Source organism: Mustelus asterias, chromosome 3, assembly GCF_964213995.1.
Source record: "Mustelus asterias chromosome 3, sMusAst1.hap1.1, whole genome shotgun sequence".
Taxonomy (NCBI): Eukaryota; Metazoa; Chordata; class Chondrichthyes; order Carcharhiniformes; family Triakidae; genus Mustelus; species Mustelus asterias.
This window is the reverse complement of record NC_135803.1, coordinates 35377902-35402060: the sequence shown is the minus strand read 5'-3', so window position 1 is coordinate 35402060 and position 24159 is coordinate 35377902. Positions and strand designations below refer to the sequence as shown.

General features: G+C 43.4%; 1 protein-coding gene across 1 annotated transcript in view; it reads right to left on the bottom strand.

The window, feature by feature from the left end:
• Positions 1–24159, bottom strand: part of ecel1 (endothelin converting enzyme-like 1) — an 87424-nt gene that overhangs the window by 43109 nt on the left and 20156 nt on the right. Inside the window, exons 3-4 of the mRNA XM_078202143.1 lie at positions 19410–19478; positions 1613–1723 (exon numbers count right to left, since the gene is read on the bottom strand). Of these exons, the coding sequence (XP_078058269.1) occupies positions 1613–1723; positions 19410–19478 (180 nt within the window). The remainder of the gene's footprint in view (positions 1–1612; positions 1724–19409; positions 19479–24159) is intronic.

The window sequence follows — 24159 nt, the reverse complement described above, 5'->3', positions numbered from 1 at the left end:
AATAATGAGATGTTTCCACAAAATGCACTGTTGCAACAAATAGTTTTCTTAAATTGACAATAAAGAAAACACAACCACAAATCATTATTGGTTGGTTATACTATTGGTCTCTGCTGGATACTAACAAAGGCAGCAACCACAGTGGTAAACAGTTTGGCTACTTTCTCAATCAGATTAGACTTTTCTTTTTGCAATCCAAGTTCAATCCGTCAATATGTACCATTTCCATTGGGTCCTGTGTGAAAAACAATGTCAAAGTACAAGATAACACAATATGTGGGCAGTAGCCCCAACACTCGCCATACACTTATGACCTCTGTGAGTCATGGAAGTTTTAATGCTTGCAATTCACAGTGAAACGTAACCAAATACATTACTTGGAAGCACGTTCCAATCACATCTTTGGTGAAACTTGCCACAGTCAGTGTATTGGACTACCTGCACTGCACCACTGCATCAAAACATATTTTCAGGTGATGCACATTTTTGTCCAAATTCTCCGCATTATTTTTTGCAATCAAACTCTATTGATTTATGCTGGTTGTCTCCAAACAAGTCACTGATATGTGCTTTTGCTAAATCAGCCTGAAAACAAGCAGACCTCAGATGAGCTGATTTATAATTTATGAAATAGTCTCTGAAATTAGAATCATACAGAGGAGTCCACGAAACCCATGATGGCGGCACTAGCCCTTTCATAGAGCTATCCAATTAGTCCCACTCCCCTGCTTTTTCCCCCAATAGCCCTGCAAATGTTTTATCTTTCAAATACTTAGCCCATTCTCTTTTGAAAGTTACTAGTGAATCTGCTTCCTCCCTTCAGCTGGTGCATGCCAAATAAGATTTTAAAAATGCTGCACTGTATTCTGTATATTGTACATGGGAGTACAGTGGTTAACACTGTTGCCTCACAGTGCTAGGGACCCGGGTTCGATTCCTGCATGGGTTTCCTCTGGGTGCTCCGGTTTCCTCCCACAGTCCGAAAGACGTGCTGGTTAGGTGCATTGGCCATGCTACATTCTCCCTCAGTGTACCCAAACAGGCGCTGGAGTGTGGCAACTAGGGGATTTTCACAGTAACTTCATTGCAGTGTTAATGTAAGCCACTAATGTCACACTAATAGTGTGACACTAATAAATAAACTTAAACTCAATAAACTTAATGCTGGCTTTGCTGTTATCTATTGGCTCATCATTCCGTGACCACATTTGTGGACCTCTGGCCATTTTGCTTACTGTACATTTTTCTTTTCATTGGTCTCAGCAGAGTTTAATCATATTTACTGATCTTTCAAAAAAAAACCTGTAATGATATTCTACGCTCACGTTGAGTTGAAGTAGGTATTGGTGGTTAATCACACTATGGTAATGTCAAGTAAATATTGATCAGTGCCAGAGTTCCATAACCTAATGTCCAACACTATTCGGTAATATCTATTGCATCCTGGAATTGATTTACATTATTTATGACCTACTTTTATGGTATTCCATTTGCCTTCTCTTATGAATGACAATTATGACTGTAATTAGGAGTAAAACAAGAATAATCAATTTAACATAGATTTTTGTCAAAGCCTTACAGTAAGTCACAGCCAATTTGTTGTTTTACTTACATTTGCCAATTGCACTTCTAATTGTAATATCTCTTCCGTCTTCTTTTTGGCATCATCTCCCCCGAGGAGACTTACTAATTTTTCCATCAGATCTTTGTACGCTATCAAAATCTGTTCAATAAAAACGTGCTGTTAATGGATAAGATACAATAAATTGGTGTGGTTATTTTAAACTGAGCATTTTTTTTCATGGACTTCCTGACTCTTCATGTCAGAGCGAGCTCTGGAATTACTTGTTCCCGAAGTAGATTTTCAAGATCTATCTATACAGATTATTTTTTTCTATAGGGTTACATAACCTGCTTTGAATATAACTCTATGAATAACAAAATATATAAGCACAGGTTCACTGCCACAAATGCAAACAGACAACAGGAAAAAGAAAGTTTTTACAGCCACAATCTAGCCACATGTAGGGGGCGATTCTACCAAAAGTGCTGAATTGGTGGGAAAACTGTTCTAAATCATGATTGTTTTCTCAGTGCAGCTTCAGACCTGAATCGCCCCACTCTGTGAAATGCAGAGGTCACAATCGGGATTCTCATTAAAAACCCGGGGTGGGGGCGGAACCTATTTGCACTGGAGTCCGACAGCTCTGGAACTCTGTGCATGTGCAATGGCCCTGAACTGTCAGTCTCCCCATTTGCTGGCCAGCTCAATTGCTGGCCAGCCCAGGACCCCCACAGTGTTGCCCCTGCAGCCTCCTCCCATGGCCTGATTGCCGCCCCCACAACAATTCCTGGGTCATGGTTGCCCCCCCCCCCCCCCCCCCCACCCCACCCCGGAGTGCCCCAATGTACAGCCCACTCACCCCCCCACCCTCCCGAAACACTCGCCTCCCTCCCCAGACTGATCCCCATGCAGAGTGACAGCAGGACCCCCAACCCCACCGATCATCCCTAAGCCCTGCCCACAATAGGCCCCGCCCCTTTGCACTGCCTGATGCCCAGTGGGCAGTGCCAATGTGCCCTTTGGGCATGGGCACTTTGCCCCTTGGGCAGTGCCAGTGGGCACAGGCTGGCACTGTCCGGGTGCCCATGCCCAGGGGGCACTACCCCCCTGCCACACCGGGGATTGCCCCCCTTCATTCCGGCGGGGTCTCCCGCTAGCTTCCCGAACGTGGGGAGCTACTCTAACCCCGCCGTAATGAAGTACTCCTGGCTGGGTGGGAGATCCAATCGGGACCGGCAAGTTCCCGATAATGAAATGCAAAACATATTTAAACTATATTAAAAAAAAATTCAAATGACTTACCTCTCTTCCTGCCGGTTTCCAGCGCAGTCTGGACTGTGACTGTTCTCCAGCTCTGGGAGACACACATGCATTCCCGACGCATGCGCAAATCCCGGAAAAAGGCCGACGATGCGAAACTCCACACCGGACCCGCCAAAAAAGTTGCAGGTCGCGATGGGAGAATCGGGCCCATAATTGCTGAATAATTTAAATCTCTTCCTTGCATTTTGAGGAATATGAATGAGCATCAAGTATTTATATAATGTTGCATTATGTTTTCCACAAAAAGTAGGTATTTTTTTAAAGTATGGATGTATTAAATGCCATCAGCTGGAAAAGAAAGCTAGAAGCATTGATTATATTTTTTTTAAAAAGAGGGATTAATTCGTGTGCAGTGCAGTTGACCAAACCTGGGGTCAAGTTATGGGACGAGATTCTCCAAATTCCCAGCCGCGTGCTTCCCGCCGGCGGGAGGTGGCACATTGTTTGGTAGTGGTGGGAATCTCTGGTCCCGCCGCTGTCAATGGGAATTCCCATTGACTTCACCCCACGCCAGCCAGACCGGAGAATCCTGCCGGTGTGAACAGCCGGAAAGTACCAGCCATGTCGTCCTTACTCAAGGAGGGATATACATGTATTGGAGGCAGTTCAAAGAAGGTTCAATAGGTTGATCAAGGAAAGGTTGAAACGATTGGGCCTATACTCACTCGAGATTAGAAGCACAAGAGGTGATTTTATTGACACAAGATTCTGCGGGGGGTTGGCAGAGTAGATGCTGAGAGGAATCTTCCTCATAGGGGAAACTAGAACTAAGGGGCACAGTTTCAGAATTAGGGGTCTTCAGTTTTAAAACAGAGATGAGGAGGAGTTTACTCTGTCAGGGGGTGAAGGGGATGTGCACTGTCAGGGGGTGAAGGGGATGTACACTGTCAAGGGGATGTACACTGTCAAGGGATGAAGGGGATGTACACTGTCAGGGGGTGAAGGGGATGTACACTGTCAAGGGGTGAAGGGGATGTACACTGTCAAGGGGATGTACACTGTCAAGGGATGAAGGGGATGTACACTGTCAGGGGGTGAAGGGGATGTACACTGTCAAGGGGTGAAGGGGATGTACACTGTCAAGGGGTGAAGGGGATGTACACTGTCAAGGGATGAAGGGGATGTACACTGTCAGGGGGTGATGGGAATATACACTGTCAAGGGGTGAAGGGGATGTACACTGTCAAGGGATGAAGGGGATGTACACTGTCAGGGGGTGATGGGAATATACACTGTCAGGGGGTGAAGGGGATGTACACTTTCAGGGGGTGAAGGGGATGTACACTGTCAGGGGGTGAAGGGGATGTACACTGTCAGGGGGTGAAGGGGATGTACACTGTCAGGGGGTGATGGGAATATACACTGTCAGGGGGTGATGGGAATATACACTGTCGGGGGTAATGGGGATGTACATTGTCAAAGATCATTAATCTTTGGAATTCCCTACCCAGAACAGTGGTGACTGGGTCATTGAATGTATCCAAGGCTAGGTCAGATAGGTGATTTGAGCTACAGGAAAGTGGGGGTGATTGAGGGGGTGGGAGGGGGAGAGGGTGGTGGGGTTGGCAGGCAGTAACGTGGAAATGGGGCCCCAATCAGATCAGCCATGAACTTATTGAGTGTCAGAGCAGTCTCGATGGGTCGAATGGCCTACTCCTGGTTGATCAACAAACTGTCATGTCTGACACTGGAAACCAGAGTTGTTTTTAATGGGATTGATGTGAGCCTCCTTTGATGACAATTGAAGTGTTCCAAGTGAAATAAGTCAAGATATTCTAAAGGTGCTTTGATATTTTCTCATAAGTTTCAGAGTGTAGTAACACGGGATTTGCAATTACAACACTTTGCACTCCTTCACCACCACTCGTAAGGGAGACCTGTTAGAAGTTGGAGACAGATGCTTGTCATTCAATGAGTATAGGTCTGAGCTTTTTAATTTTAACCAGAGATCAGGAAGCAGCTGACAAAATGCAGCACAAAGTGTGTCTTTGCTTTGATCTGAACAATAGAAGTCACTTACTTCCATCTATAAATGCAACTGACATTGTAAATTTGTCATCAGTTGTACCTTCTTTCATAGAGTTAGCTTTAATCCAGTTCTCAGTGAGACAATGGGAGAAATGTACTCATAATTTAAATTAATTGTCAGTTTCACTTAAGCAAGCTAGAAACAGGAGAACAACTCAGAAACATACAAAACCTTACAGCTCAAGAAGGCAATGACCTCAATTTTCCGATATGGGGAGTGGTGAATGACTCAATTTAAGTCGCTGATGTGCCTCAGGACCCTGAGGAAGGTTGAGTCAGGAGGGGCTATGGGAGGGTGTAGCACTCATGGGAGGTGAGGGAGTGGGTGAACAATGTCGGGGACGAGGGAGTGTGCATTGCCAGGGAACGAGGGAGAGTGAATATTTTTGGTTTGAGGAGGGGGTGAACAGTGTCGGGGGGAGGGAGGGAGAGTGTACACTGTCAGAGGGTGAGTACACTGTCAGGCAGTGAGGGGGTGTGTACGTTGTCAGGGGGTGTGGGGGTGTACACTGTCAGGGGATGAGGGGATGTACACTGACAGGGGTATGAGGGAGTGTACACTGTCAGGGAGTGAAGGAGTGTGCACTGTTGGGGTGGGGGAGAGTGTACACAGTCAGGGGTATGAGGGGGTGTACACTGCCAGGGATTGAGGGTGTGTACACTACCAGGGGTTTGAGGGTGTGCACACTGTCAGGGGTTTGAGGGTGTGCACACTGTCAGGGATATGAGGGTGTGTACAATGAGAGGGAGGGTGGTAGACTGACTGGTTTATTTAAACAGTGTAAATCAATTAACTGAAGACAGAGCTTCAGAGATATGTCTTCAGGTCAAAGCTTCGCTGGAATTAGACTTTCCATTTGTCTTGCTGACTCTGTCACTGGGTGCAATCTGGAGGCGGGACTGGAAAGCATCAAGGCTCCAATGTAAAATGGTGATGTGGTCAGTCACCAGCAAGCCTCACCACTGCACTGCTCACCAGAACATCTGGCCCAACAGGTCTCATTTTCCTTCTGTTTTTTTTTCTGGGAAATACTCAGTTCCTAGGCACAAAGCAGGGGAAAAGCATTCCTGCTTTTATTATCCCTAAGCTCCACGATTGCAATGTTCTCCCCCAACACCAATTTCTACCTTCCATTAACTTGAGCTCATCCAAAGCTCCTGCTGTCCATATCCCAGCTCACATCAAATCCTGATCACCCCCACCACCATTGTGCTTACTGACCTGTACTAGCTCCCAGTACATCAATAACTCAGACTTAAAATTCTTGTCCTTATTTTCCAATCCTTCCAGGGCCTCACCCCTCCCTGTCTTTGCAGCTTCCTGTGGCCCCACAACCTTCCAAGAATCCTGCATCCCTCCAATTCTTCCTTAGTATGAGAAATATGAAAACAAACATTGGGAAGTAATGGTGGATCGATGTCAAATATTAGTGAAACGACATTAGGATTGCTGGGTTCAAAGTTATAGGAAGAGTATTGAGACAACAGAAAGGATACAGCATTGACACTCCATGAAGCAGCATGGTATGAGGAAATACAAATACTTCATACAGAGAAGAAAGAATTGTTAAAGAAACTATAAAGGAATTGGACAGTCTGTTTATAATAATTGAGGGGTCTGGGACATGAGGACAGAGGGTGAATTTGATGCTCGCAACATTGGGTCCGTTGAACACCGCCAGATAGAGAGCCGCAACCTTTCTGAACCCTTCAACCCAATTTAGTGCCAAATTAGACGCTTAGCATCTTACTGTGTTCAGGGTGTATATACCGCCTCAGAAAGCTCCTGGCCAATCATGGCAGGAGGAGCAGTGTTGATTCTGTTAGATGTCCAGAGTGCAGGGTCATCGCTGGAGCCTGGAGGGTAATTAGCTAGAGCGGGTTTGCCAGGACCAGTTCAATCACCTACTGCTGATTGAATACCAGAACTCAAAATGGCGCCAGAGCAAGGGGATTTCTTGCAAGCTGTGCCCAGCGTACCTTCAAATTCTATCTTTTATTCTCATTCTATGCTTCAAAAACTTCATTCTAACTCTTTTAACTCTGTAACAATGCTTTAATTCAATCTCTTACAGATTTGACTTCTCTGCTGCCATCAGATTTTTGAATGGATCTCCCTCGCACTAAGTTGATCTTTCTCGATACCCTAGCTATGACTGTAACACTACATTCTGCACTCTCTCCTTTTCTTCTCTATGAACGGTATGCTTTGTCTGTTTAGTGCGCAATAAACAATACTTTTCACTGTATGTTAATGCCTGTGACAATAATAAATCAAATCGAATAGTGACAAAATGAGGACCTTAAGTGACATCAATTGATTTCTGGTGGGAAGGCTGTTCTCGATCCTTCCTACCCTGAACTTACTTGGGGGTTGAGTAGGGGTGGCGGTTGGGGGAGGGGGGGGGGGAGAGTTGGGAAGGCCACAGGGTCTCCACCCCACACCTTCCCACCTGATTATATGGGCTCCATATAATCCATATGGGTTTTTCATCCCAACCCACCTACGTGGGATTAAATTCAATTAAATTCTACCCACAGTTACAAGATTAAATACAAGGAATTCCAGACAGAGAGCAGGAGACGTCATTTTACAAAGCGGGTTGAGTCTGTGGAAAAACATCATTGGAGTAAAATGAACTTCCCCCCGTGTCCCCCTCTCTCTCTCTCTCTCCCGCCCCCCCCACCCCACCCCCCCCCCCACCCTCTCCAGTGCCTTCTCAACTGTCCTAGCAAGCCCGCTCTATCTCATTACTCGCTAAGCTCCAGCAATGGAACAAAGTACCAATATTTAAAAGAATTAATCAGAAGGTGGTTGAAAGAAAGGGAAGAAAACAAGATATGGGAACGTAGTTGGAATATGAGATTAGCTCATGTAGAGGATAAACACAGATCTTTGCGAAAATAGAATTATAGAATCCCTACAGTACAGAAGGAGGCCATTTGGCCCATCGAGCTTGCACCGACGACAATCCCGCCCAGGCCCTATCCCTGTAATCCCATGTGCAAATAATCAGTTTCGTTCTTATAATTTCTGTATAATTCTAAGTAAATCTCTGATCTAAGAACATATGATTTAAGAGCAGGAGTAAGCCATTCAGTCCTATCAGCCTGTTCCAGAATATCACTGTGGCTTCTCTGGTTGTGGCCTCAACTCCACTTTCCTGTCCATCCCCCTTCCCCCTCGACTCTCTTGTCTATCAAAAATCTCTTAACTCAGACTTGAATAATTTGAATGACTCAGTCTTCAGTGTTCTCTGGGGAAGAGAATTCCACACACTAATGACCCTCTGAGAGAAAAGAAATCTCCTCATCTCAGCCTTAAACTCTTATTTTTAAACTGTGTCCCCTATTTCTAATCTCCCCAGCAAGAGGAAACATCCTCCTGGTCTCCATGCTATCTTACCCCCTCAGGATCTTATATTTTTCAATAAGATCACCTCTCAATCTTCTAAACTCCACTGAGTGTAGGTCTAACCTGTTTAACCTTTCTTCATATGTACAGTGCATCATCTCAAGAATAACTCCAGTGAACCTTTTCTGAACCACTTCTAAAGCAATTTTATCTTATTTCAAATGAGGAGATTGAAACTCTAGGCAGTACTCCACAGGTGGTCTCACCAATGCCCTGCACAGCTGTCATAAAACTTCCCAACTTTTATATTCCATTCCTCTTGCAATAAATGCCAATATTCAATTTGCCTTTCTTATCACTTGCTGCCCCTGCATACTAACATTTTGTGATTCATGTACCAGAACACTCAGATCCCTCTGTACCACCAAATTCTGCAAGTTCTCTCCATTTCAATCGTATACTGATCTTCTGTTCTTTCTGTCAAAGTGGAAAAGTTTGCATTTTCCCACATTATACTCCATCTGCCAATTATTTGCCCGCACACTTAACTTATCGATCGCCCTTTGCAGATTCTGAACCTGTTGACAACTTATTTTCTTACCATTCTCGGTGTTATTGGCAAATGTAGGGGGCGATTCTCCCACAAGTGCTGAATTGGTGGGAAAACTGTTCTAGATCAGGACTGTTTTCTCAGTGCAGCTTCAGACCTGAATCTCCCCACTCTGTGCAATGTAGAGGTCACAATCGTGAATCTCATTAAAAACCTGGGGGGGGGCTATTCACGCCGGAGTCTGATAGCTCTGGAACTCTGCGCATGCACAGTGGCCCCGATCTGTCAGTCTCCCTGTTTGCTGGCCAGCTCAATCATTGGCCAGCCCAGGACTCCCCCCATCCTGGAGCGCACCGATGTCCAGCCCACCCCACTCTCAGCAGTGGCGATCCCCCCACCCACCTCATCCCGGCAGACCCCCACTCCCACTGCCTCCTCCCTCCCCGGGTCAGACCCCTCCTGAGAGGCAGGCCCTCCCTCCCCAATCGCTGCCCTCCCTCCAGCCCAGACCGATCCCCATGCAGAGTGGCAGTGGGACTCCCCCATCCCCACCAATCGCCCCCTGGGCCACGCCCACAACAGGCCCCACCCCCTTGCACTGCCCGATGCCTTGGTGGGCAGTACCAAGGTGCCCCCTGGGCATGGGCACCTTGCCCCTTGGGCAGTGCCAGGGGGCACAGGCTGGCACTGCCAGGGTGCCCAGGGGGCACCACCCCCACTGCCGTCCGACCCCCTGGGGAACCCCAGTTGCCCCCCTTTCACTCCGGCGGGGTCTCCCACTAGTTCCCTGAACGTGGGGAGCTACTCTAAACCCCACTGGAATGAATTACTCCTGGCAGGGTGGGAGATGATATCGGGCCTGGCAATTTCCATGCCGGGCCCGATAATCACATTTAAATTACATTTAAAATATATTTAAAACATATTCAAATGACTTACCTCACTTCCCGCTGGACGTCTGCACATTCCCAGTGGCGCCATTTTCTTCTGGTTGGGAGATGCGTGCGGGTCACAAAAACTCACGGGGAACCCGCGAAATGGCCGACACGCGCATCTCCCGGCCCACCAGAAAAGGTGCGGGTCACAATTGGAGAATCAGGCCGGTAGTTACCATACGTTTAGTCCCTTCTTCCAACTGATTGATATAGATTATAAAGAGTTGAGACACTAGCACTGATCCCTGTGGCACTCCACTGCTTAGAACTTGGCAACCTGAAAAAGAGCCATTTTTTTCCTGCACTCTGCTTCCTGTTAGTTATCTGATGTAGTAAGCTCTGATTGGCACCTTATCAAATACCTTTTGGAATTCCAAGTACACCATATCTACAGGTCCCCCTTTATCTACCTTGCTTCTGGCTTCCTCAAAAGACTCTAATAAGTTAGTTAAAAATGAATTCCCTTCCGTCGGAACAGGAGTAGGCCATTCAGCCTATCGAGCCTGATCTGCCATGAGATCATGGCTGATCTGTGGTCTAACACCATATGCGTGCCTTTGGTCCATATCCCTTAATACCTTTACTTAACAAAAATTTATCACTATGATCATGATCACTAGTCTACTCAATAATGAATTCTAACAATTTTCCTACGATGGATAGATTCCAGCTTTCTGTCTTCTTCCTTTCTTGAATAATGATTTTACGTTAGCTTTTGTCCAACCTGCTGGGGCCCTTCCAGATTCTAATGAATTTTGGAAGATTATAATCAATGCATCTACTTTCTCTGCAGCCATTTCCTTTGAGACCCTCAGATGCAGGCCAACTGGTCCTGGGGATTTGCCAGTCTTTAAGTAGTTGGTAGTTTTCCCTGCACCTTTTCCCTGATGATGGTGATTGTTTTAAATTTCTCCCTCCTGTTCACCTCTTGATTTTCCAGTATCTTTGGAAAGTTTTCTAATTATTCTATAGTGAGGACAGACACAAAATACCCGTTCAATGCCTCCCACATTTCCATGTTTTTCATTATTATTTCCCCAGATTCACATTCTCGAGAACCAACACTACCTTTTAGTTGATCTTTTCTTGTTGAAATACTTGCAGAGAAACATTGGGTGAGATCTCGAGCCCGCGTTTACCATCTGCAGGGATGGCAATGCAGGCTCAACTCAAATTAGATTCACACCCTTCCCCAGCTTGTTCCACATCACTCTGCTGGCGATGTTAGCTCAAAATCAGAAAAATGTGATTCTCGCCAGCGAGATCATGTTTTTTGATTTTGAGCTAACACCGCTGGCGGAGTAACGTGGAACATGTCGGGGAAGGACACGAACCTAATTTGAATGCATCAGCGTATCATTCATGAGCGCTCACACTGGATATTGAGCCCGCATCTTCTTGCGGCACTGCTGCCCCGTTCTCTTATGCAGCAAGCTTGCACTCACCAGGGTTGCCACTGCACCTTGGTGGGAGGACTCCTCCTGGAGTCGGGGTAGAGTGCATTCCGCCTCTGCTGCACCCCATCGAGAAGTCTGCTGAGGGCTCCTTCTGAGAAACGAGGTGCTGGCTTCCTGGCTGCCATCCCCTGCAGTCGCTGTGGAACAAGTGCTGGGAGCCCTTCATATAGAGCTCCCCAGTCATTGGCTTGATTAAGTGGAGCCATGGCAGGTGAATGTGGGGGTGTCGTTATTCTTGTGGCCATAAAGACTTTTGTCAATGAGGCTCAAGATTCGGTCAGAAATTACGCTGGAGCCATCGGCACGTTTCACTCCATTTTCCTCGCCGGAACAGATACTTCGCCAAATTCTGGTAAGGTTTCCCCCTTACTGTGTGTTTTTGTTACAATCTAGCTTTCGCTCATTCTCTAACTCCTCCCTCTTTAATTTTTACTAATTTTCTGCTGGTTCTTAAGATTTGACTAATCTTTCACCCTACCATTAACCTTTGCAGATTTGTACAGTGTTCCTTTCGATTTGATATGCCCCTTAACTCTGTTTTTTGGTCACAGATGGTGCATCCTTCTCAAAGAGTCTTTCTTTCTCACTGGGATAAATATTTGCTTTGACTTACTAAATATCTCCTTAAAAATCTGTCACTGCATCGGGAGTGTCCTACCTTTTAACCTACTTTTCCAGTTCACTTTAGCTAGCTATCCGAGCCTTAGACCCACACTTCTGCCTTCAAACTGAACATGAAATTCTATCATGATCACTGTCACATAGGTTCCCATTAATCTAGTCTCGTTGCTCGTTACTGCTCCCTTTGGCTTTACTAGGTACTGCTCTAAGAAATTGTCCCGAATATATTCTATGAAATCATGTTGCAGGTTACCTTTGCCAATGTGATTTGCCCAATCTACATGTAAGTTAAAGTCACCCATGGTTATTGTGGTACCTATGCCCCAGATATTTATTTCTGTATCATTTGTCCTACAGTGTAACTACTGTTAGGGGGCAATGGGTTGAAAATTGGACATTGACTTGTTTTACAATGGAAAAGGAGGGCAGAATTTGATGCTGATTTGTTGCAGAATGCAAATAAGGCCCAGGTCTCAAAATGAACGCACACCAGTAACAATAGGAAAGAGGTTTATGCTCTGCCCATTGATTTCTCATTGTACATCTAAAATTAAAATCAACCATTGTATGTTTTGAACTTCAATTTCCCTGGAACTCTGCTATTATCCAATTATATTTTGCAAATTATTCTCCGAATGAGAGCTGAAAATGTCAATTTATTTTAACCGTAAGAATAAGCTTTTGGAGCCCTATACTGAGATTAACCCACACATTTCAAATTCTGTTTATCGATGGACCACTGTTCAGAGACTGGTGGAGTTCTCACTGCTAACAGGATTAGAAGGTACATCCTAAACTATGATGGACTTCAGCCCTCTTGAAGAAACCTATGTCTGAAGCAGCTACGGAGTGTACCCCAAATGAAGCAAGTAATGCTTAGCTTATCCCATGCATTGGAAGAATTACCAAGCAGCCTAGGGGCGGTACTTGTAGAATCATAGAATCTCTACAGTGCAGAAGGAGGCCATTCGGGTCCATCGAGTCTGCACGAACCACAATCCCACCCAGACTCTATTCTCATAACCCCAGATCTTTACCCTGCTAATCCCCCTGACACTAGGGTCAATTTAGCATAGCCAATCAACCTAACCCGCACATCTTTGGACTGTGGGAGGAAACCGGAGCACCCAGAGGAAACCCATGCAGACACGGGGAGAATGTACAAACTCTATACAGACAGTGAGCCGAGGCCAGAATTGAACCCAGGTCCCTGGCGCTGTGAGGTAGCAGTGCTAACCCTTGTGCCACCATACCGCCCCACAAACGAGACTTGGGCTGGGATTTTACGACCTTACTCGGGGGGGGTGAGGCTCGTAAAATCCTGCCTGAGGCCAATGGAGAATTCTGTTCTGCGAACCTGTTCTGCAATGCCAGTAAAATTCCAGTATTGGAGTCTCGTTTAGTGCACCCTATCCCCAAATAGCAAAACCACCACTCAGAACACCAAATATTAACAGTGACACACTAAAGCCAAATGAAAATAACAACTGAACAAGACATTTCTTAAGTAGTCATTGCAACAAGCTCACAGCAACGTACATAAGTGATTTGGGACATGGTTGTCCGAGAAACCAATTTTAACTACCTAAGTGAATGGCTGGGAATATGTAAATGAATTTCTTTTGAGCCATCTTTTAATTTGACAGCAAGTTCATTAGAACACAAGGACATAGGAACAAGAAAAGGTTATCTGGCTCAGCTGATTATTCAGGTCCTTTCTCAAAATCTGATCATATTCTGTTTTTTTAAACAGAAAACACTTACCTGCCTCTCAGCCAAAACCCCTCGTATCCTGAATCAAGAATAAGTATAATTACTTCCTGAGTCTGTCAGCAGAGAATTTACCACAAATGGTGGGACACAATTGCTCAGATCAACTACAAGGTTAATGACCATGTTCTCTAATTATTCAATTGTACTTTTACGTAAAGAAGCTCTCTTAAATCAATTTGCCTGGTTCCTTAATTATTTTAAGAAAATTGAGTCACATCCACCTTAATCATTTTTGTAGTGGAGTAAATTTAAATTCTCGTGCTCTCTTCATTAAACGAATATGAATCTGGAATCATTTTGTTGCATTTCTTGGAATCCATTCCACTGCCTCAAAATCATCTTTATGTATGGCAATCATACCTTGATGTAATGCTCATATGTGGCTTTTCCAAAGCTTCATAAAATGTCAGAATCACTTCCTCAGATTTGTATTCTACGAATCTGCTTGGATAACAGGTCATATTATTTTTCTTTGCAGCTGGTGTCATACATTTTGCATCAATATCTTTCAACCCACATTTTTAAAATATGAAATGTCATTTATATTCTGAACAGTTTAGGATTGAACTCTGAGACTTTGCTGATCACAGCTGTCCAATTAGAATTACTACCATTGATCTACCTTTGGTTTCCAATTATGAAGTCAATTTATTATCTAATTTACAACATCCTCCTTTATCATAAGAGCTTTCATTTTAGACTCAAGTCTCTTTTGAGGCACTTTATCAACTGCCTTCTGAAAATCTAGATTTATTAATTTCCATTCGCCAATTCTGTTACTTCCTATCCTGGTTCTTTCGCTAATTGCAATGAACTCTTTCAGCGAGATTGCCACACGCATTTTACATTAATAGATAACTTTAATGTTAATTCTTAAATTAATTTGCATGTACTAGATCGTGATGCACTGAATTTTGCCCTTGAAGGAAGGAAAGTTCTCTTGCTGTCATTTTGCTAGTTTCCTGCTCCTGTCAAACTGTTTTGGTGGGCTAACAGAAATGCAAGGAACACTGAAGTAAAATGTTATGGGTAAAATAGACAAATATCCACACCATGTTAGTGAAGCTCAAGCTTGTAGTTCACTTCAGTTGACTGAGCAACTACGAGTAATTCAGAGCAACAGTATGACTAACTGCAGCCAAACATATCTATTAAACCCAAGCCTGAATGCAGTGCAAACATTAAAGCTCTTCTCCACATATCTGCTAAAATTCACCTCTACCTTTTACAAGGAAAAATTTATATTTATATAGTGCCCTTTGGAACCTCAGACCTTAATAAAGCATTTTACAAGTGATTATGGGTGCAATTCTCCTGTTTTTGTTCGAAGTGCTCCCACCAGCCAGAAAACCAGAGTGTTTCCCATTGGTGTTAGCAGTGCCTCTCAGGTGGGATTCAACCACCTTCAGGGGAAAAAACAATTCCCTACAGGAAACATGCTGGAACCTCCGGCTTCACAGAGATCAGAGCGTCCTTTCTAAAATGATCCCCACTTTTCCCATGGCTAGAGGCGATAGTCCAGCCACGAGACCCCCATCCCGGGAAGAGTCCCGAGAGCAACCCCTTCTGCCCACCCAATATCCAGGTCCCTTGGGGGACCCTTTCTCTGCAGCCTTGCTGCAGCAGAGGGGCATAGAACTTATCTCCTTGCTCCCCATCAGAGTCCAAGACACCAAGTCCACGCTTGTCAGGACCTGTGTTTGGCGCCTGCTGGATTTCCCACTGGGTGTGGGCGGAGGGGAGAGGTGCTTCATTCAGGGAGGCCGGAAAATCCAGCCTCAAAGCCAGTAAGAAGATGTTAATTTGATTTTAAATGTATTTATGAGGTTCTTGCCTGCTCTGGATGGGAACCTGGTTGGGGTCGGCGGTGCAGGAAGGGAGAAACGCAACACGCTTGGCCTGGTGCAGTTCCTGTTTTGGCTCTCATGCCCGATTTAATGTGTAAACGACAAATGCATCTGAAGCTAGCAGGAGTGGAGGATCACCCCCTCTGTATAACCTAGGAAATATAGCAGCCAATTCACTCATAACAAGCTGCCACGAATAGAAGTGAGCAGATAATCTGTTTTAGTAATGTTGGCTAAGGAATTAGTATTGATCAGGATTTTTAAAAAAAACCAGCTTTTCTTCAAATCATACCATGTTATCTTTTACTTCTACCTGAGAGGGCAGACAGAGTCTTGTTCTCACCCAGAAGATGCTACCTGAGTCACTGCAGCACCTCTTCATTCCTGCATTAGAATATCAGCCTAGATTATGTGCCAGTACCTCTGGAGCACATTCCAATAGGAATGTCCTCCTGGCGAAATGGTCGATTAGAAAATTCCTAGTATTTGTTCTCCATTTCTAGCACAGTCATGCAAGTAATCATAAAATAGAATCATAGAATTCCTACAGTGCAGGAGGATGTAATTCGGCCCATTGAGAACTGCACCGACTCTCCAACAACAATCCCACCCAGGCCCTATCCCCGTAACACCACAAATTTCCCATGGCTAATCCATCTAATCTACACATCCTGAGACACTAGGGTCAATTTAGCATGGCCAATCAACCTACCTGCATATCTCTGGACTGTGGGAGGAAACCAGAGCACCCGAAGGAAAGCCATGCAGACACGGGGAGAACATGTAGACTCCGCACAGTCACCCAACGCAGGAATCTCCAAATACCTTCAGCAGCTTTTACATTTTACAGGAATATTTTGCAAAATGAAATTTTTGAAGGCTCTACAGATCCAACTTGATGTGATTGAGCAGACTGTGGCAAAATGTCCACACTTATTGTTAAATGTGCGATAGGTAGGAAATTACGTAACAGGTGTATATTATGCATGGAGAGAATGCTTTCTATTATTTGTCACTGAATTGGAATAACTTACTGGTGCATTTGTGAATTCCTATATTTTCAATTCTTATGTTTGTGCTGGTAAAGTACTAGAAATCAGTTATCATGCTCTTGCATCCTGACATGAATAATGTAAAGCTTGTTAAAAATATTTAGTAACTTTGTGTGAGGTTATGCCAGGAGGCTAATAACAGATCTAAAAGAGAAATTTCTCTCTGCGGGTTGTATTGATTATCAATTTGACTATGGTCAAAGGTCCTGTGGCAAAATTAGGAACTTTACATTTTAGATGTTGCATGACAGAATTTGACAAAATGACCTGTTTATTCACAAAAATGTTAAGTGCGAGAGATTAAAAAACAGACAGTGTCACTAATTTAAACATGCCGATATTTATTAAAAATGGAGAAACATTTAAGAATTTTCTACATAAGATTCAAAATCTGGTAATGGTTTGTGGTCTTAACTGGTCTAGTTGTAGCAAAGCATTTCAGCATTTGCTGCAAGTGAGGTCTGCTCTTGCCATTGAGGTTTTTAATTTTTTGCATGGCAAGTTGTTGATGTTACACTAGAGAACACAACAGTTACGCTTGTGAGTTGATTGATGTGATTCTGGCTGTACAATATTTAGTTAATACTTACACATTTGAACTAAAACTATGAACGTGGTAGATTGAAGAGATGTACAAATGTGAAAATTGTTTTCCTATCACACTGTGACCAATTACTGTCAGATGCAATGGGGATAAATAATCCCCGAACATAAACTCTGAAGCACGTCTGAAGCAGCGTGGGGAGGGGGCTGAGGCGATTCCAGGCAAACCTGCTTGGTCAACTCAAGAGTGGCACAGAGGCAGCACAAGAAGCAACAAGCAGCGTGCCACATTTTAGGGAGGTTGCAGTCCAGAGAGGCTGCAAGCTGGGTGATGGGGATGGACATCCAAAGTAAGTATGGTTGGCTTCTTCAAATGCACTAATAGAAGATATAGGAGACTTCGTTCCAAAGCTTTAACATCAGGTTGATGAGCACAAAGGGGGAAATATTTAATAAGGCCCTTTCTGGGTGTAATTATGCTGAAAACTTTGTACTGCTTGCTCATCTAAATTATTTAGACATCCAACCAACACAAAATGTGCTATTTTTTTACTGGCTGCACGTTCAACACTGGGCCCAGGTACATGCAGATCCAGCGCAACACCCAACTATAGTGGCACAGAGGTTAGCACTGCTGCCTCACAGCGCCAGGGACCTGGGTTTGATTCCCGGCTTGGGTCACTGTCTATGTGGAATCTGCACATTCTCCCCGTGTCTGCAAGGGTTTCTTCCGGGTGCTTCGATTTCCTCCCACAGTCCGAAAGACGTGCTGGTTAGGTGCATTGGCTATGCTAAATTCTCCCTCGGTGTACCCGAACAGGCGCCGGAGTGTGACAATGAGGAGATCTTCACAGTAACTTCATTGCAGTGTTAATGTAAGCCTGCTTGTGACACTAATAAATAAACTTGAACTTAAACTAGTCTTGAGCTCTTAAAGAGATGCTATGTGCAACAAAAGCTGTTGCAACTGTCTCCGCAAGGTTTGGCTGAAAGATAAAGCAGAAATAGGATGACAAGCCAGAGAAAGGGATCCCAGGTTTCCAGATGGGATCCTGCAGGCTTTAGTAAAGGAGATAAAAAGAATGAAAGATGTCATGTTTCCACAGAGGCCCTCAAGGAATACCCTGAGAAAGGAATGGCAACTGGTGGCCAGGAATCAGTTCCTGGAACCCGGCCCTGAGGACCTGGCTGCAAGGTCAGAAAAAGTTCAGTGGCCTCTCACAAGTGGTCAAGGCCAGTGAACATAACTTAAAATGGCATCTCCTACCCATAGTGCCAAAAACCTCTCTCGCTGCTCATTGAAGCACAACCTCATAATTCACTCATCAGCAATCAGGACAAATGCTGCACAGAAACTCTAGCTTACCCTCATACATTTACCAATTCCAAGGCCTCACACCCACTTCTCTTTGACTCCACATACCTACAACTATTCAACCATGGCAGGCACATCAGACCATTGTAACACACCTGTTGACAATTTCTTCCTCTCTCTTGCAGGACAAGGTGCCCCATAAGAGCAAAGAACTGACCAGGTCTAACACACCTGCATTTGCAGAGCCCTCTGGAAACAGTGCTCTGCATCATGGGGCTGGCTGTAACAGAACCTGTTGCATTTGACATCACCAAGAGCATTGAGGACGAAAGTACTTTCCTGTCTCACACCTCTTCTCATGTCCCACTTCACCCTCATCTTGCTACCTGACACGAAGTGATAGTGTCACCATCAAACTCTTGCTTTCCACCCAACCAGCTTCCTTCATACCAATCTTCGCTTTCTGCACTTTTGTTTTCTGTCAATGACCTGCCCATTCTGGATGCTTTTGGTGAATGCTTAGCATTGCCAGGCAAGCACACTAACAGTCAGGACACACTACACAGGCTGGGCCAGCGCCAGTGGTACTAGGGAGCCCAATTTCATGGCCAAAGAATTTTTAGCTGGGGAAAAATTAACAGTTGCAATAGTGCAAGTATAGGTGTATAAGAGGGGACTAGGAGAGTAAATGCAACACTATTCAGATGGAACATCACGGTGACATTTTCATTGCATAGTTGTCCTGAAAGCTATCAAAATAAGCTATTCCTCGAAGATATACAAAGGATGTGAAAGGAAGATTGATTCCATTCATAATATCTATATTTAAACTCAGATCCCAAATGAGGTAAGAAAATATTGTAAGTCACTGTACCATTCACTCTCTAAATTAAAACTTGGAAATGCACAGTATTATTCTACTTATTAACCTGACATCTGAGCAGTCTGACCTCATTTGTATCTCTGCTTATCCACAGCTGAATTTAAGTGGCATCAGTAGTTTCCCTCATGTTTTAATATGTCAAAAAGATTTATGGCGGCTTTACCTTTTCACTTTCTTCATCTTGCCCAAAATAAAGCGTACGCTCTGGCAGTGTGAGTCCATCTTGGTCAATCTATAAAACATGGTCATAAATTAATTCCACTTACACATTTTATTAATCTAGAATGTCAGTTATGGCTTTTCTCCAAAGAAAAGGTTCTTCCTTTTTTTTTTAAGTAGCTGTTTGAAACAAATGTTCCATCGCTCACAAAACCTATTAATATTACTGAATATTCAAAAGGCAAACAATGCTCCATTATTACTAACTATCTGCTCACAGGCTTTATTGATAAATATATTAAAATGCACATCAAAATAATTATTACAGGATTGTAAAAAATGTGGGATTCTCAAATGCTGGAAAAATTGTGTATTTTTTTTTGTTTTACTCTACAAAGATAAAACAAAACATGACCAAAAATAAATGCAAGAACATTGCAAAACTACACCTTATTTGTCTGTAAATCAGACGAGAACTAAAATCTACTATCAGTCGTATATTTTAACTGATCATGTTGTGGCACTATGTCAAATGGTAATTAGTCTGATTGAGGGAATGCAGTGTGTATTAACTATACTTATGTTTTGAGATAACAACATGTGATACAATAAAGATATATTCTGATAACAAAGCGTAAATCAAATTAAGACTGAAAAATACTGGGGTATATTTTGCTCTTTAAAGAGAACATTTTTATTTTAAATGCTATTGGTTGTTAATCAAAATGGCAACCAGTGGGTGTTTTCCTTTTGTTACATTCATGAAATAAGAATTTGAGTGTTTTAATGACAAAAGGCTGGTCAATCTCAATAGACCTATAATTATACTAGTTTCATATTTATCAAGTAGCTAATTAGCTGCTTAACTGGTCTCAGTCCCAAACGTCATTAATCCACCATGTAGTGGCAGCCGCATGCAAAGCTGAAGCACTTAGAAATATTAGATTGAAATGTTTGGAAATCTAGATTTAAAATCCATACTATATCAGTTCTGATAGATGATATCATGGAGGTGCTAAATGTACATTGAAGAATGAATGGTATTCCATAATTGACAAATGACCCACCCGCCTGGATATGGAGGTAAATCTTTAAGACCTGGTTAGCTGTAGAGATTCGCATTCTAATCAGTATTCTGTAACTTGATTTTGTGTCTCTGTGCCCTGCTTGAGAGCAGATTTCCACTCCATCTGACGAAGGAGCAGCGCTCCAAAAGCTAATGGCATTTGCTACCAAATAAACCTGTTGGACTTTAACCTGGTGTTGTTAAAACTCTTACTATGGAGGTAAATGCCAGGCACAGATTTGGATTACATTGTTGCCAGAGAAACTTAATTCAAAAACCACTGTACATTTTTTTCTTCCTAAATTCCACTTTAATATGCTTGAGTTTTAGTCATATACAGAAATCAAAATGATATTTTATCTATAACACTATGACAATGTGAGTAGCCAAAGATTTGGCAGATGGAATACAATGAGGAGAAATGTGAAATTATCCACGTTGATAGGAAAAACAGAAATACACAGAGTATTTCTTAAAGAGCAAGAGGCTGGGAAGTGCAACTTCAAAGGGAGTTGGGTGTCCTTGTTCACAAGACACTGAAAGTTAACATGCAGGTACAGCAAGCAATTAAGAAGGCACATTGTATATTGGCCTTCATTACAAGATACTTTTGAGTATAGGAGTAAAAATGTCTTACTGTAATTACACAGAGCTTTGGCGCAACTACATCTGGAATATTGTGTGCAATTTTGATCTCCTTACCTGAGAAAAGATATTCCTGCTAAACAGAGAATGCAACTAAAGTTTCAAGTTTATTTATTAGTGTCACAAGTAAGTTTACATTAATACTACAATGAACTTACTGTGAAAATCCCCTAGTCACCACACTCCGGTGCTTGTTCGGGTACACCGAGGGAGAACACAGACAGTGACCCAAGCCGGGAATTGAACCCGGGTCCCTGGCGCTGTGAAGCAGCAGTGCTAACCACGGTGCCACTGTGCCACCCTGGGATAGAGGGATTGTCCTATGAGGAAAGATTAAATAGACTGGGCCTTTACTCTTTGGAGTTTAGAAGAATAAGATTTCATTCAAACATACAAAATTCTTACAGGGCTTGGCAGGGTAGATGCAGGGAGGATGTTTTCCCTGGTTGGGGGGTCCAGAACCAGGCGACACAGTCTTAAGTCATTTAGGACTTAGATAAGGAGGAATTTCTTCACTCAGAGGGTGTGAATCTTTGGAATTCTCTGTCCCAGAGTGGGCCATGGGGGATCAGTCATTGAGTATGTTCAAGACTGAGATTGATAGATTTCTACATATTAAAATCATCACCCAACACAAGGATAGTGCAGGAAAATGAAATAGAAGATCAGTCGTGACCTCATTGAATGGTGGAGTGGGTTTGAAGAGCTGAATGGCCTACTCCTGCTCCTAATATTTATGTCCTTGCTTCTATTTTTTTATATTTTTATGTTACATATTTGCATGTTCCAAAATGATTTTTAATTGATAGTCATAAAGTAAATTATATGTTTAATTTTACAAAAGTAACTGCAAGCTAGCAAATAAATCAAAGTATTTTTAGTTGTAACTGAGAATAACTGACAGTTTGAAAGGATATAACGTGTCATTAATGGTTTCATAAACTATTTTTCATAAAACGTGCAAAGCATCTTGTCTGCTAATAATATGCATGATAGTGAGTATACCTTTTTGCTAATCTACTTCAATATTTGCACCAGGATTGCAACTCCATTTCTTGCCCTATCCCCATATCTCTTAATATCCTCAGTGTTCAATGTATTCAACGACTGGTAGATTAGGGGGTAGATAATTACAGAGACACATGTTCCTCAGTCTAATGAATTCTTTTTAAATTCATTTATGGGACATGGGCGTTGCTGGCTAGGCAGGCATTAATTGCCCATCCTTAATTGCCCTTCTTCTTAATGATTCTAAATGGCCGATCTGTTACACTAAGGCAATAACTCCTAGTTCTAGACTCTCTGGCCAAGGAAACAGACTCCCACCATATATTCTATCAAGCCAGCTAAGAGTTCTGTGAAGTGGAAATTCCCTTGGGCAGTGGTACAAAAGAGGCTGGCCATCTGCAGGTCCTGATATTAAATTCTATTGACTGCAGTAGGACTGAATAGCCGACATGGCTGGTAACAGACAGCTAATCAGACACTACCTGTTTCATACCACTGCCTGAGACCAATTTTTACAGCTTTATGTTTCAATGAGATCACCTCCCATTCTCCTGAACTCCAGGGAATATTGGTCCAGCCTATTCAATCTCTCTATACAGCAGCCCTCTTATCTCAGCAAGCAATCGAGTTAGACAGTTATTAATAAATGTAATCCTTTTCCAAAAATCAACTTGCACTTAGAAATTAGTGCATTTATATGATTTACATGAATTTGCAGGAATTTACATTGGTAGAAAATATATATCTGGCAAAAGTTGGATCAATACGGGGCTGAAGCCAAATTAATCAGTTTCCACTTAAATCTGTCACTGATTATTTTTCAGCAGCAACTACTCACTGTCGTCACTGTTTGAAGCAGCTTAGTACGGTCGCATTCATCATTCTGTTTATTACATATCAGTTAATTTATCACTACTTTTATTTAATCTCAAGATTCATGGCCTTGTTGCAACCCTATTCCCAAGAGTCACCACAGTCAAATCTCACTCAGATGAGGACCTATGGATTCGTCCAGTTCCCACAAGCTACCCACTGCCTGATTCTACTCATGTGCCTGATGCAAGCGCCACAAAAGTGTGTCCTTATCAGCTGAACCCTCCACTTCTGTTTGTTTTCTCATAATGTGGAGATGCCGGCGTTGGACTGGGCTAAACACAGTAAGAAGTCTAACAACTTTAACCTGGTGTTGTTAGACTTCTTACTGTGTTTTCTCATATACAGACTGGGATTTTCTGCTCCTCTTCATGTGGGCGGCTTCAGCGACAGAAGCGAAAAATATCAACAGAACTCCCAAATTACGATTTACGATGATGAAAACATGTGACGCGATTGTCCCCTCCTCTGTCAGTAACAGGTCGTGTTTCCTGACACTTAATGTCAGGGACATCATTTTTGTTTTATTCATTCGTGGAACATGGGCGTCGCCGGCTGGCCAGCATTTATTGCCCATCCCTGGTTGCCCGAGGGCAGTTAAGAGTCAATCATCTTGCTGTGGCTCTGGAGTCACATGCAAGTCGGATCAGGTAAGAACGACAGATTTCCTTCCCTAAAAGACATTACGTTGAGTTTTTCTGACAATCACCAATGGTTTCCTGATCATCAGTAGATTCTTAATTCCAGATTTTTTTTTAACTGAATTCAAATTCCACCATCTGCCGTGGCAGGATTCAAACCCAGGTCCCCGAACATTAGCTGAGTTTCTAGATTAATATTCCAGCGATAATACCATTAGACCATCGCCTCCCCCCATTTGAATATACCAACATACCATTATCAGGTCCCTGCACCCAAAATCATTCCCGGGCACCAATCAGAAAATCCATCCTAGGCAGTGTGTGAAGGCAGGACGGCGTGAATCACGATGGGTCTCCCAGGCACGTACTTCTTACTGTGTAAGCAGACCTCCCGGGGGAGTTCAGATAAGTCCAGCGCTTGGGGAGGGAGGAGAGGGTGATGCCCACGTATTGCTCCCTGGCGCTTGCCCTTGGAACTGCACCACATCCCCCTCACTCCCACCCCCCCCCACCTAGGGACC